We start from the raw sequence: 12356 nt of genomic DNA, 5'->3' as shown, positions 1-12356 counted from the left end.
CAGGCTGGCAGTGAAGATGGAACCAGACCCCATGCAACAGGGAAGCAGGTCCCTGCCTCCTTCTGCAACCACCCCTCCCCACCTCTCCTCACCTCCTCCCAGCGCTCAGCCCTGCCCGGCTCAGGGCCGGGCCCCAGAGGCACAGCGCCCTGCTCAGGCTGGCTCCCTGGGCACGGGCAGCAGCCAGGGCCTGGCCTGGGGGGCGGGAGGGCAGGGGGGACCCTGCAGGGGGCCCAGCGTCACGGCGGGCAGGCCAGGCGCACAGTAGGCGCTCAGTGGGCGCCTGCTGAGCGAAGGAACGGACCTGTGAGGCCGGAGGAGACAGACACCCAGGTGAGGGGCGTCCCTCCAGGTCCCCTGTTCCCCGGGCCCCTCGCTACAGCCCTCCTGGCTGCCCTGGGGTCCCCAGTCAGCCTGCTTGGATAAGGCTTGTCCCCACGGCTGCCGCCCTCCAGGTGACACAAACACGGCCTCTGTGCCACTGGGGAGCCGGGCGGCCCGGAGGCCGGTTCCCTGAACTGCTGCCCGATCCCCCAGGGCGGCCCCGGGAGGCCGGGCACAGGCTCCTGCCCCGCTGTGGCCACACACACGCCCCGGCCGGGAGGCCCATCTGGGACATGGGTGGCAGGAGGAATGGCAGGGACGAGAGCGGGCAGCGGCCAGCAGCCAATGGCAGGCCTGCCAGGCCGTCCACCCCTCGGGCTCCCCGCTGCTGGAGGGGGCTCCCGGCAGGGCTGTGCCTCTCGTGCCTGCGAGCCAAACCCACTCAGAAACCGCAGGCGGAGGGAACCCACTTTGTGAAGTGCCCGGGGACAGCGGAGGCTCGACAGTTTCTGGGCCAACAGCCCCGCCCGGGAGAGCAGAAGGTGGCAAATGGCAGAGGCCGGGGACGGGGAGGCGGGCGGATGACAGGTCTGAGCTGCCCCTAGGCCTGCAGCCCTGGGGCTGGAGGAAGGAGCACAGCTGGGACAGCCTCCCCAGTGGCCAGCGCCGGCCCTGGCCTGGGGAGGCCTGCTGACACCTGGTATGCCCTCCAGTCCCAGGAGAGTGACAAAGGCACCAAGCACTGTCCCACCGAGGGAGGGAAGGGGTAAGGCCTTGCCCCCCCGACAGCCCCGGCCTGGGACATCCCGAGATGCCATGGGGAGGCCACACGTCCCCAAGCCTCAGCGTCCTCTCTGCGCCCTGCAGCCCTGGCCCCACGGGCGCCGTGAGGGTTCGACCAGGTACGTGTGTCCAAGGGACTCAGGAAGGGACATGAGGGTCCCACCCCCGTGGCCCTGGGACCGTCCCTCCCTGCTCTGCTTGCACAGGTGGCATCGTCAGCGTTGCCCAAGGGGCCCGCTGGGCTCTGACCCGCTGGGGTCCCCACAGGTCGGAGTCTGGGGAGCAGGCTCCCTCGGCCTTGGGGTCATGAGCCCAGCCCGCTCAAGGCGAGACGCCGTGTGACCGGACCGGGGTTCCCGGACCCCTTCGCGCCAGAGCCCTTTCTTCGGGGACCCTGCAAAGATCCCACGGATCTGGGGTTCCAGGAGCCGCTTCTGGAAGCCCGGGGCCACCCGACCCTCTCCCTGTCCCACCTGTCCCTCAGATCTCAGGGCTGCAGTGTCCAAGGTGGGGGGCGGCTCCACGGGCCGAGCCCGAGTCCCTCACTCGCTCTTGCCAGCGGGGACTCCCTCCTGACGCCGCCCACCCCAGTCCCCTGCCCACAGGCCCTCCTTGGCGTCCCACGGCCCCGGCAGAGACGTTCCCACCATCACGTGTCCCCAGCCAGCCAGCGCCTTCTCCCCTGTCCCAACTCAACCCCCAGAATCAAGGCCACCCCTGCCCCCACCCTCTCCCCAGGGGCCTCGGGGTGTCCAGCTCCACCGCTGACCAGGGTGAAAGTGGCCGGCAAGGGCATCACCAGGCGCTTTTCCCTGCAAACCGACCACTGTGTGGACCGGGCTCCCGCACGTCACCGCTTCGCCGAGGGCACGGGCTGCGGGGACGGAAAAGGACCCAGACGTCACGGGGGACCTGCTGCCTGGCTCGTCCGCCGTGAAGCCGTCCGTGGCACCGCCCCTGCTCCCCTCCTTCCTAGGCCCCCCTCGTTCCGGACCCGGCTGACAGAGGGAGGCTGAGAGCCCTCTGACCCCTGAAGCATCCTGGTCGTGGGACTGCAGGGGTCAGAGGCAGGTCCCACGGGAGGGGCGGGCAGGCGCAGGCCCTGGGCCCCGTCACCAGGAGGCAGGAAGGCCACCGGCCTCCGCATACCAGGCTAATTGGGGTCTGGCGAGCACACTCCCGAACCGCAGGCCTGGCTCTCCTGCCCGCTCTGCGCCCAGACACCACCCCCAAACCCCATGTGAAGAGCCCCTCCCGCCAGGGCCTCCCCCGGAAGCTCCCGACCCGGGGCCTCTTCCCCCACGGAGGCACCGCCGTGGCTGGGGCCTGGGAGGACTGTCTCCCTGGGACCCCCGCCGGGGACAGGCGCAGGCTCCAGAGAGACTCGAGCCAACCACATAAACACTGATGGGAACGTGCCCGCGCCCGGCAGGCGCTGCCGGGGGGAGACCGAGCTCCCTGCAGAGCCGAGCCGGCGGGATTGCCCAACCGGTCTGTCGCAAGCGGCCGGCTCCGGCGCCAGCCCTCCAGATGGACTCGGGGGTGTGGGGGTAGGCCTCCCAGCCCCCTGAGCGCCCGCGGTTTGAGGAGGACAGAGGCAGCGAGTCAGGGTGGACAGGCCAGGTGTGCCCAGACCCCATGCCCCGTCCCTTGTGGCAGGACAGGTGAAGCAGGACGGGACCTCGGGTGCTGCAGTGGCCAAGGCGCCACTCTCCTCCCAGAACGTCCATGGTGCATCACCGCCAGCCCGGCCCTGGGACGCAGGGAAGCCCCACGGCCCAGGAGCACAGCACTGGCCTGCACCTCGGGGGGTGGGGGGGAGCTCCCCCACCCTTGCACAACCCCGCCAGCCCTGGTGGAGTAGACAAGCAGCCACCTGCCCCGGCAAATGCAGCTGCGGCCACGAGCGGTCCCCTGGAGCCAGCAGGACCCCTGGACTCTGTGGCCCTGGTCTGGCCACGGTGGGTGGGCCTCACCTCCCTGCCACGCCCAGGCTGCCGGGCTGTGGGGCCACTGTCCACGGCACTCGCGGCCTCAGCCCCAGGCAGGAGGTGCAGCCGAGCCCATTCCTCTCGCTGTCCTTCCCCACATCTCCTCTTTCCTGAGAATCTCCTTTTTTCCGGCGAAGTCGCCAACTATGAGTAAAGTGCCAGGGGGGTGTGAGGCCCCCTCGCCCCCTCACCCACCCCGCCGGCAAGAACACTGAGGGCAAGCAGGTGACGGGACCCAGCCAGGACGCCCCCAGAGCCCCGAGTTCAGATCCTCTTAGCACTAACTCCTCAGTCCCAGCTTCCCCCGCCCACCCCCTCTGTCCAGCGGGGCAGCACCTCCAGCCTTGGACCCCCTCCAGCCGGGTTGCCCAGCCCCACGGGTGGACAGGGTCAGGTAGCCGTCAGCCCTGCGGGACACAAGACAGCTGCCCATGCCTCAATGACTCCTTCCCACAGGTCCCCAGCTGCAGGTTGACCCCAGAAGAGGGCACCCCCACGCCTGAGGGTCCCCCAGGTCCACGCTGGCTCACCCAGGGGCTCGGCGCCCCGCCCACAGCAGGGGTACGGAGACATTGGCCTGGCATCCATGGGTGAGCTGCATGCCCACAGCCGGGCCCCCCAGACCCCCATCAGACCCTGGTTCCTGTCTTCGAGGGGAGGTTTCACCACCCTGAGAGCTGCTGGGAGAACACGGGTGCAACACGGCTCCTCGCCATCCTCCTCACCGGGGGGGGGGGGGGGGGGGGGTTCCCTCTCCCTGGTTCCTGGGACGCCCACCCCCGCAGGGCTGCCTGGGGGTCTCAGTCCTTGGTGGGCACCCTGGTGACATTGCTGGTCTCCAGGCCCCATCTCCCAGCTCATGATCACGGAGCACCAGGCAGGACGCAGAATGTCCTGGAAGGCTCAGTGGTGACCTGCCCTGGCGGGGAGACCTGCAGTCCAGCTACGGCCATGCTCAGGGACACGTCCAGGACCGCCGACCGGCCGGCCGGTCCACGGCGGGACCCGTGGAATCGGCCCAAGGCAGCGCGGCTAGTTAAAAGTTTTATTGATTGAACAGCACTGAACGTCAGTAGTAAAAGTTCTCCCGCTGCAACCCACTTTTTCTTAATGGGTAATCTCAGACACTCGAGTTTGTACGTTAAAGGAGCTTCAGGACAATTTAATAGCTCATAAACTTTTACGGCCCCCGTTGAAATCAGAGTGATAACTCTGGCCCGCTCAGCTATGGTTTGCTAAATGTCTCTCGTCTGTTTTTTTCCCTGCGTTTATTGGAAAGTTAACATCTGCTCTGCCGCAGGAGAGAGAGGGGAGTGATCCGTTTTTCCAGGGGAGGGGTCAGAGCTGCGGGCCTCCCGGCCAGACACACTGCGTTCCTCTAAGTCAGAGGGGGCCCCGTGGACCAGCGACCCACAGCCTGTGCACGGCGCCACGGCGGGCTCTGCTCGGTGCCCCTCTGGCGAACACTGAGACATTTGGGTCTACCCAGGCAGTGGCCACGTCCTGCGGGCAGCCCAAAACTGGTGGAGCCCATTAAGAGCCCCAACCTGGTGATTTCTGAAGCGCCCGCTGTGCACATGGTCTGTGGGGGGGCACAAGGAAGGCGGTCACTGCCCACGAGGAGCTGGTCCTCGGGACCCAGGATGGCAGCGGAGTGCTGTACCCAGGCAGACGGGCCAGAGCAGAAGGGGGCAGCCCTGCCAGGGGCCTCTGGGGGGAGGCGGAGACCAACCGAGGCCCCTGGGATGGGCAGAGTCAGAACGTGGGTCCAGGTGGCAGAACCCTGGCTGCTCACGTGGCGGGTCCCCTGACCTCCGGGAAGCTGTGTGCTCTCGTCCTTCAAGTGGGAGTCCCCTCGGTGCCCCCACCTCAGTGAGAACCCACGGAGGTTAAGTCTGCGCGGGGTGCCGGCCCGCAGCTGCTCCTCGAGGCATGTTCTCCCACGCAGGAAACTCGAGGAGAGTTTGCGGGTTCCTCAAATACAGTGAACATAGAGTCACCCCCGGACCCCGCACACACTTGAAGAATCGTAGCTGGGACACTGGCGAGCCCGGGGTCACTTGAGGCCACAGCAGCACCGTCCCACGGGCCGGCCAGTCCACACAGCAGGGCGTTCTTCAGCAGTGAAAAGGGCCCGGGCCCGGACACACGCTACAACACGGGTGGACCTCACACACGTCCTGTGAGTGAGACCAGCTGGGTGTGAAAGGCCCGACTGGTGAATCCCGACAAATGGCGCCCAGGATGGTGGTCGCCAGGGGCTGGGAGGAAAGGGGTGAAGATGTTCTGGAGCCGGAGGTGTTGGCCGCGCAAAACCGGAGCCGCAGCCTTGCACACTTCCAACTGGTCAGCTTCACGGTATGTGACTTTCACCTCCAGAAAAAAAACTTTTTTTTAAGATTTCATTTATCTTTAGAGAGATGGAGAAGGGAGAGGGGAAGAGTGGGAGAGAAACATCGATGTGTGGTTGTCTCTTGCACGCACCCTACCTGGCCTGCAACCCAGGCACGTGCCCTGACTGGGAATCGAACAGGCGATACTTCAGTTTGCAGCCTGCACTCAATCTACTGAGCTACAGCAGCCAGGGCTGAAAGTTGTTTTTTGAGGAGAAGGAAATTCATACTGCCAAACACGGGTGTGGGACGCCCCCTGGAGCCAGACCCCAGACACCCCCCAGCCCTTGAACAGCGAGCGGCCGGTGCCCCGAGTCTGACCCTGGAAGCTTGGAGCCCGGCCGGTCAGTGCCCACCAAGCCGGGACCGGCCGGTGGGAGCGAGGGCTCGGGTGGCCGCTGGGAGGACTGGGTGCAGCTGGCGACTGTTTCTGGGGGCGAATTAGGGGTGAAGGACAAGCTCTCGGGAGCTGCAGGCACCTGCCTAGTAGCTCCCGCCCCAGCTGTGCGCAGCCGGGAACCCGGGGTCGTGGCAGAGACCCCACCCCCCCAGAGAGGGAACCCAGGTAGTGGGTGCCTGTGTCCTGCCTTCCCTGAGGCAGCCAGGCCTCTGGTATAAGGCCACCTGCCCCCCACCCCGGCCACACACGGCCACCAGTGAGGGGGATCCCCGGCTCCCCTGCAGACCCGCCCACCCCTGCCTGGCCAGCCTCCTGGGCACTTGCCCACCGGGAACAGGATAAACTCCGACCTCTGCCCTCTGCACGAGGGAGCGTCCCACCTGGGGAGGACACAGACCTCAGGGCCAGAGACGCCGGGCCCCTCTGCGGGCCGGCTCGGCAGGACCCCCAGGCTCAGGCGCTGCCACCGGGCCTCCAGGTCGGCCTGGGACCAGCCCGGGGGAGCCGCCCAGGACCTGCGCCCTCGCCGGACTGGCGTGAGGCACGCCTGTCGAGGAACCTGCAAACTCGTAAATGCTCCTGGGGACAGGGGCCCCGTGAGCACAGACAGGGTCTCAGCAAAGGGCGGGTGCCCCTGCCCACTGGGAGAGGGTCTGTCCAGGCACTGGACTGTGCGGGGTGGGCCTGCGGCCCGTCCAGGGAACCTCGTCACCGACTCCGATGCCCAGTCCCTGGTGAGAACCAAGCCCCAGGGTGCCCAGTGGGAACCGCACACTGGGCCCGGCACCCAGGTCCCACTTGCAGCGGGAGCAGAGGGCAGGGCCCACCCCAGGAGCCTGGGTTGAAGCCGTAGGAATGGCTGAACCACAGCAGGCTCCGCCTCCCCTGCCCCAGGGCGGCCCCGTCCGCCTGTCCGCCCAGGGCAGGCACCCCTCACCACCCGCCGTCCCCTGGCTCACAGACAGCCCCGAGACTGCCCCCATCACCTACCCACAGAAGCCCCCGCCTGGCCACCGAGGCCCCTTCTCGGAGCCCCTGGCAGCGTCCACGTCCATCTGCTCTGGGATTCAACCCCTGTTCATTTTCTGCCCTTTTAGGGCCCGTGTGCCCCCGAGGCGCCCCCGGGGCAGAGAGCCCCAAGGGAGGCCGATGACAACCGACCGTCTTGGAAACAGACCTCAGGGCTGGGGCTGGAGTCCTGGTCCTGCCCCCTGGGCCCCACTGCGACCCGCGGCCCCGCGCTCTGCCCTCTGCTCCTCGGACAGAACCACAGGGAGAGGGCTGCCCCAGAACCCTCAGCACCGGAGGGGGGTCTGCCAGGGTCTGGGCACCACCCCGCCCCCGAGGGGGCGGCCCGCAGTGAGCCCAGCTCCTCTGGTTCCCAGGCAGGCGGGCGCCCTCAGGAGAGGCCCCGGTGAGTTGACACAAGTGCATTGTGGGCCGGCAATAATCCAATTGCAGGGGCGGGAGGGAGGGGAGGCAGAAAGGGAAGGGTAATTGAATATCGGAGAGGCAGCCACTCTCCAGCCGGCCATTTCATGGCTCTCGCCCATATTTATGTTTTCTGAGGGAGCCCCAACATAAAGCACTTCCCCTGGTTCACGACTCGTAATGCCCGCGTTGTAGTTTGAACACAGCACGGCGCTAATCGTGGCTCTCCTGACCGAATGCCTACTATGCGCTGCCGAGCCCTCGAGGCGGGTCTTGCGCTCCTGCTTTGCAGCGGGGAAAACCACGGCTGGAGGCCACGCCAGCCCAGCCTCGGGGCCCGGCCCCCCCTTCTCCCCGCCCCCACAGGCGCTTTCCGGACCCGCAGGTGCGCCTGCCTGGCCCTCTTCCATCCCGGTGGGGCATCGCACTGCGTTTCATTTTCAAGTCTGGTTACCACAGATGCAAAATGAAAAATGAGCCGCTGCCCCAGCAAATGGAGCCGCTCGGCGTGAAATGCAATAACCCCGGCGAGGACCCGGGCGGCGGGTCCAGCAGACAGATTAAGCAGGCACGCGCCGGGAAGCTGCCCTCGGCGGCGATCAGGTGAGGGGTGGAGAGGGCACGGCTGGGCGGGGCCGCCGCCACCGGGGACCCAGGACCACACTCTGACTCCCCGTCCCCGCCGAGGGCCCAGGAGAGCGACTTTGTCCCTCTGCCTGCAGCTCCCCGGCAGCCAAGGTGGGCCCTGGGGGCTGCCCTGGGACACGTGGAGGACACATGCCTGGGATGTTGTGCCAGCAGGTGAGGCCTCCGAGGCCACCAGGGCCCCCGGTTGTGAAGCGAGCGTGGTCCCGCTAACGCCGAGTGACGTCCCCAACAGAGAGTAACAGTGGTTTGAAAGGAGTGTGTAGGACACAGAGTGACTCACTGTGCCCTGCCCTGCGTTTGCTCTCTCCTGGGAAAGGGGCGGCGGCCGCGGCGGTGCCCGCATGGACACAACAGATGCCCGCAGACACAGGCGCGCCGGCCAGGTGGGGCCCTGCCTGCCCCTCGGGCCTGGCTCCAGGCTGCACACATCTGGGGAGGTTTGAGGACTTTCACGCCCAGACTCGGCTAACGTGGCTCAGTGCCGGCCTGCAGACTGAAGGGTGGCCGGTTTGATTCCCGGTCAGGGCACCTGTCCGGGTTGTGAGCCAGGTCCCCAGTAGGGGGCGTGAAAGAGGCAACTAGTGAAAGTATCTCTCACACATTGATGTTTCTCTCTCTTTCTCCCTTCCTTCCCCTCTAAGGATAAATAAAATTAAATTAAATCTCTTTTGGAAAAAGAACATTCACACACCCACACCCAGGCCTGTGGACAGAGTTACCAAGCCCCCGGGCCCACCTGGAAGGCCCCCGACCTGGCCCTGTCGGCCAGCACCGCCATGAAGGGTGGGGGAGGGTCTGGGCGGCGCCGCAGGGCCAGGCGGAGCCGGCGGAGCCCTGACCCTTGCAGCCGAGCGCCCAGCAGCCCCCTGCCCGGCCGCGTCGGCGCCTGAGATGAAGGGAGGAGTCGGTCGCAGGGACCCCTGGGTCCCGCGGTGCCGCAGTTTCGAGTTAACATTGATGTTTAAGAATATTGCCCTGAGGCCCTGGCTGGTGGCTCGGTCCGTGAGAGTGTCGTCCCGATGTGCTGGGGTTTGACCCCCAGTCAGGAAGAGCAAGTCAGTGAGGCATCGGTGAGCGGAACAGCAGAGTTCCTCTCTCTCTCTCTCCCTCAAAGCGTCAATAAATAAACATTTTAAAAAGAGAATATCGCACGAAAGCATTATTTCTCTCAGTGATGAAGCTTCCCGGAGCCTGGGGCCGTGCCTCACTCTCTCCCACCCCCGGCCCGGCCCCCCTGCACGCCGCCACGCTGGCGCCACCGCACCCGCTCTCTGGGCCTCTGGACACTCTGCTGGTCACTCTGGTGACCAGCCAGGCCCCCAGCAAGTGAGGACATCCTCCTTCTGTCCCCCAGAGAATTTGTTGTCACTGGGTTACATCGTGACAGTTAAAAGCCAGGTAGTTTCACCTGCAGAGGAGCATTTGGAAACTCAGGGGGGCTATTTGGGGCGCCCCGTGGCAGGGGCAGCGACCTTGGCAATCAGCACACAGGCACTTCTGCAGTGCAGACCGGCCAGCCAACACCAAGACCGCGAGTCTTGCCAAATCCCTCCTATTGCCCCGGACCTCTGGCTGGGCGGAGGCCGCTGGCCCGAGCTGGAAGCCCACAGACCCAGGGGCTCTGTGCCTGTAGGACGGCCGCCGGACCCCTGGCTCTGCTCTGCGTGGAGCCCTGTGGTCCGGAGAAGCCACGTCGCAGGCAGACACGCCCTGCCGGTGCGGGAGGCCCGCACCTCACCTGAGCTGCCCGTGTCCCCACTGTGGCCGGCCTGGCAATTCTAGGAACCGGGGCAAGGCTCCCCATGGCTTCCACGGGGGACAGTCTGGCACCCGAACCCAGTCCCCTTGCCATCAGCAATTTTCCTCGAACCCCCCTTCAGATGGTCAGGCCATCGGGTGGACTGTTCTTAAATCGTGAGCGAGATGAGGGAGAGGCATTTCAGGGAGGAGAGGGGCAGCACGGGCCAAGCGGGCAGCCGGCTGCGCCCGAATCCCGGCGATGGCACCACACGCTGGGGCCTAGGCCCCCGCCAGACGCTGACCCTCCTGGTCTCGGGGGCGCCTGGGCAGGGGCCGATGAGAGTCCCCTGTGCGGCCACAATGGAGACCTCTGGGCTGCACAGACCGGCGCTCCAGCCCCGGCCGGGCCTCAGCGGCCCCCGACGCCCCCACAGCCGGCACCCGGACGCGGACACCTGCGGGCTCCTCGGCCCCAGCCCCACCCTCGGCCTCCCCGGGCCTCGGCCTAGGCCCACCCCCAGGGTCCCCACTGTGTGGGGAATGAGCATCCTAGGAATGAACATCCTGGGGGCCCGCAGCGTGTGGGACCCCTGTTCCCCAGAGGTGGGGGCTCCCCAGGCCCGGGGTTTGGGGGGAACGCAGCTGCAGGTGGCTGGTCGGGAGTGGCCAGCAGGATGGTGCGGCGTGGAGGGTGCGGGACCGGTGCAGGCCGCTGCCTGTTGGGAGGAGCCTGGTTCCCGGGCAGGGGGCGCAGTCCCCACCAGCAAAGAGTTCCAGCTGTGGCTGTCAGTAGGGGGGACAGATGGAGGGGCCGCGCAGGCCCCGAGGAGGCAGGGAGCTGGGGGAGTTGGGACGAGGGTGGCCGACTGGCGGGGAACAAGGGACGGCCCTCCTGCCCTGCCCCCCACCCCCTCTGTCCCTTTGGGGGAGCTTGCCTTGCCCTTCCTCGCCCGGCCCTCTGGCTGCAGGGACGGGGAGGGGGCCGAGGAGCCGTGTGCCCCGAGACCAGCTTGGTCCGCCCGCCTGCCCGCAGAGGAGGGTTTCCAGGGCTGGTGACACGTCCCAGGCTGCTGTCCACGCAGGGGGGAGGCACGTCCCCAGCAGAACCTGCCTCCAGTCCCCCCTCGGAGCCAGGAGCCAGGCCAGGGGCCGGGGCCCTGAGGACCCCATTCCTGCCCCCTTCCGAGGTGGCCAGGCCAGGGCAGGGACCCCTCCCTGGGGCCCTTCCCAGCTTGCAGCCAGAGGGAAGGGCAACGCAAGTTCTCGGGCCGGCTCTGGCTCTGACCGGGTGTCCGGTGCAAGGGGGAGGACCCGCTTCGGTGCTCCGTTGTGGCGTAACCTACGTGCGGTGATGAGGTTCGCCGTTCTTCCCAGAAGCACAGTCCCAAGGGGCATGTCACTATTGCCATAACTGAGAGACGGCTCACAGCCCCACCCCCGAACCCCAGAGTGGGCCTTGGCGGGCAGCTCCAGCCCAGGCCCCCACCGGCCCTCTCTGTGCCCATGGCCCCGCCACGTCAGCGGGGCCACGCACGGTGGCCTTGGAGCCAGAGCAGCCACTCCAGGCTCGCCCGTGGCGCCGGGCCTTTTTGCGGCCGAGCCGTACCCCACGCAGACACGGGCCTCGGGCTGCCGGCCGTCCTGGCTGAAGGGCACTGGTCCATTCCCAGCGTTTGCTCAGCCAAGTTCTAAAATCTGGTTTCTCAGCCAGAACAGGCTGCCCGGCCCCCAGCTCCATACTGAGTCCCGTCCAAATGGGTCATCTGCACAGTCGCGGGAGGGGCCAGGAGGCAGGGGGCCTCGGGGACATACCGCCATTGGACCCCACCTTTGCAGACACCCACATGTCCCTCAACAGCCCACACCCACGTCCCTGAGGGCCCCGCCCTGAGAGGTCAGGACTGCTGTGGGCTGCAGCCAGACCCTGGACTCACGGCCTCTCATGACCTGAGTGACAGGACCTGGGGACCAGAGGGGGCCTGAGGGGGCTGGGACCCCCTGTGCGCCACCTCACCCCCTTCACTGCCCGGTGCGGAGGACACCCAGGGGCCGAGCCGCCTTGCCCAGCCCCAGCCCTCCCGGTTGGAAGAGAGCGGACCGCATTTCCCGCAGTGGTGAACTCGGCTCGAACTCCGAGAGGGAGGGACCCGGAGACGCCGTGCGGCCATTTCTCAGCCACGTCCTGCGTCCCTTTGTTCCCGAGGGAGAGACGGCAGGCTCAGGGCCGCCCGGCGGCTGGGCTGGCCGCCCCCTCACCCTCTGCGGCCTCCGGAGGAGATCACTCAGGCCCTAATACGGTCGCCGCGGGACAGGCAGAAATTGAGGTGTCCCAGTGCTTGATTGTGTCAGCACTGGCCGCGGCCGCAGGGACATTAGAGACAGGGTAATGGCCCACATTCAGCTCCCCTCGCAGCCCCACCGTGACCTTGGGCGGCCGAGAGCCTGCTGCTGTTTTAATGAAAAACCGGGAGTGAGGAGACGGCTGGGCTGGCGGGGGAGGCGGCTGGGGGGGCGCTCTGTGCGCACAGCCCTGCGTCCATCTGCCCACACTGGCCGCCCCCAGGCCAACCCCTCATGCTGGGCCTGGGGACCCCTGAAGAGACAAAAATGTCCCCACCCTCAGGGAGCCCAGGGTCCAGCCGGTGA

General features: G+C 67.1%; 1 protein-coding gene across 1 annotated transcript; it reads left to right on the top strand.

Moving 5' to 3' along the window:
* The first annotated feature begins 5330 nt into the window (after positions 1-5330).
* On the top strand, positions 5331-8422 carry LOC128627818 (translation initiation factor IF-2-like). Its single transcript, XM_053667640.1, has 4 exons — positions 5331-5456; positions 6989-7305; positions 7689-7925; positions 8287-8422. Exons 1-4 carry the CDS (start codon positions 5331-5333, stop codon positions 8411-8413), a joined length of 807 nt encoding a protein of 268 aa, XP_053523615.1. The 3' UTR covers positions 8414-8422.
* The last annotated feature ends 3934 nt before the right edge of the window (positions 8423-12356 follow it).

The sequence above is a fragment of the Artibeus jamaicensis genome, unplaced genomic scaffold (genome assembly GCF_021234435.1).
Source record: "Artibeus jamaicensis isolate MK-2021 breed Jamaican fruit bat unplaced genomic scaffold, CSHL_Jam_final contig_471, whole genome shotgun sequence".
NCBI classification, from domain to species: domain Eukaryota; kingdom Metazoa; phylum Chordata; class Mammalia; order Chiroptera; family Phyllostomidae; genus Artibeus; species Artibeus jamaicensis.
Note: the sequence above shows the minus strand (reverse complement) of the source record. Positions and strands in the feature narration are given on the sequence as shown.